The 5,384-nt window shown below is 33.4% G+C and overlaps 1 protein-coding gene across 17 annotated transcripts; it reads left to right on the top strand.

The window, feature by feature from the left end:
* The first annotated feature begins 403 nt into the window (after positions 1-403).
* LOC107648801 (uncharacterized) lies at positions 404-4,215 on the top strand. 17 transcript variants are annotated; one of them, XR_002348854.2, is made up of 4 exons: positions 404-673; positions 2,638-2,726; positions 3,165-3,449; positions 3,530-4,215. XR_002348854.2 is itself a non-coding variant. In XM_088489403.1 (4 exons), exons 1-3 carry the CDS (start codon positions 527-529, stop codon positions 3,235-3,237), a joined length of 309 nt encoding a protein of 102 aa, XP_088345529.1. In that variant the 5' UTR covers positions 404-526; the 3' UTR covers positions 3,238-3,285; positions 3,530-4,215. The 17 variants fall into 17 exon arrangements, 1 of the variants encoding a protein (XP_088345529.1); XM_088489403.1 differs by having other exon boundaries at positions 3,165-3,285; XR_002348855.2 differs by lacking the exon at positions 3,165-3,449 and adding an exon at positions 822-897 and having other exon boundaries at positions 533-673.
* Positions 4,216-5,384: the final 1,169 nt, after the last annotated feature.

Genomic DNA, 5,384 nt, shown 5'->3' with positions numbered 1-5,384 from the left:
TGCAAGTACAATTTTATCAAATTTCTTTATTGGAAAATATAGGAAATCAAAATTTGTTTTTTTTATCAATATATTATGAAAGGGATATTTGTGTTCTGTTAGGTAGCGTTTGGTGGAGAGGCAGAGACAGAAAGAATGAGACTGAGAGACAGAGATTAAGAGACAGAGATTGAAATAAATCTTAGTATTCTGTTTGGTGCAAAATGGGAGACAGAAATTGAAACAAAAATAAAACTCTAATTTAATTTGCACAAAGGGTAAAATTGGAATTAATTAATTGAAATGAGGGTATTTTAGGTATAAAATGTTATTAAAGTTTCAGTCTCCATCTCTAAAAATTTTAGTCCCCTATGTCCTTACTTTTTGGAGGTACTGAAATACTGAAATTTTGGAGACAGAAACAGAAAATTTAGTACCAATTTCTGAACCAACAAACATAATACTGAGTCTCAGTCTCTCAATATGTGTGTCAGTACCTCATTTGAGTTTTAGGTTGTCAAGAGGGATTTATCTTCAGACATTTCTTATGCTTCCTTGGCAGGGGACTAAGCAGTCTATAAGAGACAGAATTGGAAATAACGTAGATGTTTATGGATATGGCAACAAGCGTTGTGTTTGCTGTTTCTTCCCTGCAGTACATCCAGCGCCAGTACAACCACCACCTGATTTGTTGGTAACTACTTTGGGATTTCCCTTTCTTGGTCTTTTGACTCTTTTCCCTTTCTTTCGTTTAACTTTGATTGCGGACATCTATTATGGTAAATGCTTATTTATAATGATTCCTTGGCTACGAATTTCTCCCATTTTTACTTGATATCTAGAGCTTGGACGATCCTGTTCCAGCAGCTGCCGAGCTGGAAGTCAAAAATGCTTTGCCTTTAGCTATTGTTCCCGTTGGTAATTTTTTTTTCTTTCCCCCATTTTTATAAATATGCCGGACAAAATCTTGTTGATTTGCATTTGTGAAACTTTAGAATAAATAGTGATGGATTCATAGAGGAAGTGGACTGAACTGGTTTCTTTTCAAATTTCAATCATAGTGATGTTTTGCATTATTTGGTTCAAACTGCTTAATATTAGAAGCTGCGGTGTGTGCACATTTTAATAGTGGTTAATCATATGTGAACAATGTTCCAGTAGTATTTTCCATTTTCTGCAATTTATTGTTATTTTATATTAGAATGTTCCAATCCATATTCACAACAGATTAAAACATACATGCCTTGGTGTGGATTGGATAATGCCTCTATGAATGGTGATTTCAGCTGATCAAACAACATCTGCTGTTCCAAATCAAACAAATGGAACTACAGGATGGAAATTGGTGTTAGACATTTTATAAATAACCAGAAATTTACGTATCTCTAGCCATTGCCAATAAAATCTTTGATATAATTTGGAACATCCAAAATTTGAATCACCAAACCAGATAGAATCAAAATGTGTTTGTTTTTGTTGTTTAATCAGAATTGAGGACCCAAACTTTATAAAATTTATGAACAGTCGTATTCTTTTCATCAAAGAACAAACCAACTGCCAATATAATTAGTTAATAATTACAACATCACTCAAACTAATTTCTATATTAACAAATTTGATCACAATTAGAATAAAAATTCTAACAATCGGCACTTGTTACGACTCCTAGTTCAAATGAAAGTGCTACAGCAACTAGCAAACTGGTATGTTTTTGGTCTACAAAAAGTAAAACTTTATTCACTTTTCAGTTAACTTTATTCACATGTTACTTTTCTGTCACCTTTTGCTTGCGCAGAGAGGAGATATAACAAGTATGCAACCTGGGCTTGATGCTATTAAGTTCTCTGAGCAGTGTATTTACTCTTGCATCTTTATAGTTGAGGAAAGTGAGTGAGAAAATCAGGGCAATAGAATAATGATAGGATGAGAAGATTACTTGTTGCACTCTATTTATATATATTTATCTATTTATATATATGAATGAAGTGATGTGTAGCTCATCTTTTTTTATTTTTTATTTTTTGACCTTTTTTTAACCCTTCTCTAGAGTACAACTACTGTCTATATTATTCGAATAAAGATTAGTTATTATTGTACAAAGACACTTAAAGGAAGAAGAAGAAAATCACTGCATTTTTAATTATTATAACCCTATAGAATAAAATCTATATAATAGGTTGTTGTTAATCTTGTTATTTTATCATTCTCCCTTTTGAAAATAGAATTAGAAATTGTATTTGACTATTTTTTGTTCTTGTTCTTTTATGTGTTAACTTTTTGCTAGAATTTTCCTATTTAAGTTAAATTACTCTGCACCCTTCAGCTTCGGTTAACAGAGAGATTGATTCTTCTATTAGCAAAGAATTCATTTAGTTCAAACTTTCTAAACTTTCACCATGCAGTTTAATTCATAAACATGAGTATAATCACAATTATAAGTTGATGTTAATTGTTTGTTATGCTTATTATTGTTAAGTTGGTGATCTCCAGAGCCTCATGTTGAAGAGAAACCATCTGAGAAGCCATCTGAGGGCTCTATCAACCGAGCTATGTTAATTTTCATTGTGAAAATTTTGATTTTTCTTTAATGCAACATTATCATCAAATTACAGATTATGAAACATGTTTTTTTCATTTTTCTTTTTTTGGGGTCTGCAGAATGCTGTGCTTGCAAGAGTTGCAACGGAGAAGAGGGTGTCACTAGTCAAAGCATGGGAAGAAAGTGAAAGGTCAAAAGCAGAAAACAAGTAAGAGCATTCATTACTCGCTTCAAATAAAAATATTTTGTCCTTCTTTTGGTCTTTTAAATGAAAATTTTCTATTAGAAAATAGCTTTGTTTTTGCTAATTTAGCATTAGGCATTCATATTCTTTTGTTCTTTGACTTTATTTAATAATGTTGAGTACTAATTGAAATGAAAATCAAGACCTGAAATTAGAGCCCGTGAAACTGAAAATAAAACTAAAATGAATAGTTTTATTAGTATATTCTCATACAATTTGATGATCTCCCTTTCAGGCCTTTTCCTAACATATCTTGGGCTATACTAACAACCAGTACTTCTCTACCTTGTTCCATTAGCAGTAGCAGTAGTTCACTTCATTAATCTTTAATCATGCCCTTTATCCTGTGAAAGTTGTTGTCAGATGCAATTTAATTCAACATTAAATAAATAAATTGAGCAGGTATAACTGTCATATTGGGATGTATAAGAGGAGAAATGAGGAGTCTTTGGCAGAAGTCCAGGCCGGATTATAGCTGAAACTGAAGAAATGGAATGAGGCTTATGTTAGCTGTTACAAGAAGGTTAGGGCGTCAAATAGTTTCAGTGCTGTTCCACTATCACCGCTGCTGCCGCCACCCTCAATATCTTCGGATGAGGACTATGATGATAAGGATGAAGATGACACTGAAGATTATAGTTGATAGTTTTAGTTTGGTTGAACAATACACTGAGAATTATATTTAATGTATTGATACGCTACTTGTGTTTATGTTTTGAATTGACTTGTTTATTTAAAAAGAAACTAACTAATAGTCCTCTGTGCAGGATATGTGGCAAGGAGGAGAAAACAGTAGACATGCAATATTACTCCGTCTATGAACAAGAGCAGTGTGGTTCGCGGCACACATACAATACTTGCCTTCAACCAGCTCAGTAACATCATATGCTCAGTAGCTTTGGGAGATTTTTCAAAGAATTAAGAGGGAAGGAAAGGAGAGACAAGATGAGATGATTAGTAGCATAGGCTATTTAAGTTATAGTGTGCGAAAAGCAAGAAACAAGTATATATATATGTTCCAAAACCATGATATAAACCCAAAAGAAGCAATTAATAGAGCATCAAGATTACAAGCAAGATTCAATAGAGCAAGAGATAGCCTAGCAAATAATCAGCAAATCAGAGAAAGAAGGAATGCTAGGCAGGTTACCTGGAAGCCTCTGCCAGAAGATTGCGTAAAAGCCAATGTTAATGCTTCTGTGAGTAAAGAACGAGGAATGTAGCCAATGCAATAGTTATCAGAGGGTGGAGAGGAAACTCGGTTACTGGCACAGCTAAAAGAACTATGATAAATTCTTGCATTGCAGTACAGGCCCATGCGTTTAGAGAAGCAGCGATCATGGTCAAGAATCTAAACATTGACAAAGCTCTAACAACCTGTTTGAAAACTTTTCATGATATTGATTGAATTAAATTCTATTAAAAATTACATTTTAGTCAGAATTAAATTGAATTTTAGCATTTGAAATGAATTAATAAACTTATAGAATTGAATTGAATTTCAATGATTGAAATGTTTATCAAATAAATTAAAATTTTATAGTAACATCTTTACTCTTTATTAATATAATATTATATTTAAATAATAAATATACTTATTTATTAACTTATATAAAATAATTAAAAAAGTTGTATTTTCTATATTAATTTTTTAATTAAAATTTATTTATCTATAAAAATTATCTTTGACTTTGTTTTTTGCTACACTACAAATAATTGAATATATATATGCAACGAAGTCACCAAAAAAAAAAAAAAAAACATATGCAACGTGTATATAAATTCTAACATAAACAAATTATATATAATTGATTAAACATATATATAAATAAATTTAGAAAATATATATAAATTGAAACAAAAGCATTGTACTAAAAGTCTTTGGTACGGGTTGTGATATGGATCGGGGACTTGTGAGTCGAGGTGATCGGCGGATTATCTGGCTGGAGCAACAGGGATGATACTTGCAAAGACACTCTGACGTTTAAGTCAGAATGGATCTGAGAGGTATAAGGTGTGTGGAATGAATGACGTATCTAAGGGAGCCTCTAGCTTCCCTTTATATAGCTAGTAGTAGTTATCTCATCTTATCTTATCTAGCTAAGATAAGGGAGGTATTCAAATTCGAATATTGGTTTGAGATTGTAGGGCTGGTTTGGACCGTCATCATCTTATCTTATCTGGTTAAGATAAGGGAGGTATTTGAATTCGAAGGTTTGGTCAGGATATTGGTAGTTATTGACCCGTCTTTGGGCCGTGAGGATGACCCAATCTTAGGATTGCCGAGTTCGGTGACCGTTCTGAGGAAGGACATAGAGATCAGGTCCAGAACAGTTGCCCCCGGAGCATGAGAGCATGCTTGCTTGGTTTCAATGCTAAGTTGTTCGGGAGTCCGGTTCTCTTGTAGTTCGGGAGACTGTGAGGGGTCTGGAAAGGACGTGACGTCATCCTGCACCAATTGGCGGGATGTTGGTGAGTTCCGCTTTCCACGAGTTGAAAAGTCAATAGCTTAGACCTTAACGCCGCTTTTGTTGATGAGTTTGGTTTTCTATTATCGGGATGCCATGAAAAGGGCGTGACGTCATCCTGTAACGAATGGCGGGATGTTAGTGAATTCGCCTT

This window comes from Arachis ipaensis, chromosome B6 (genome assembly GCF_059453495.1).
Source record: "Arachis ipaensis isolate K30076 ecotype BB chromosome B6, ASM5945349v1, whole genome shotgun sequence".
Lineage (NCBI taxonomy): Eukaryota > Viridiplantae > Streptophyta > Magnoliopsida > Fabales > Fabaceae > Arachis > Arachis ipaensis.
This window is presented reverse-complemented; position numbering and strand designations above follow the sequence as displayed.

Coding starts and splice junctions, on each gene's coding strand:
- LOC107648801 (XM_088489403.1), top strand. CDS start 527: ATGCTTCCTTGGCAGGGGACTAAGCAGTCTATAAGAGACAGAATTGGA. Junction 674..2,637: donor AACCACCACCTGATTTGTTG/GTAACTACTTTG, acceptor TGGGGTCTGCAG/AATGCTGTGCTTGCAAGAGT. Junction 2,727..3,164: donor AGGTCAAAAGCAGAAAACAA/GTAAGAGCATTC, acceptor TAAATTGAGCAG/GTATAACTGTCATATTGGGA.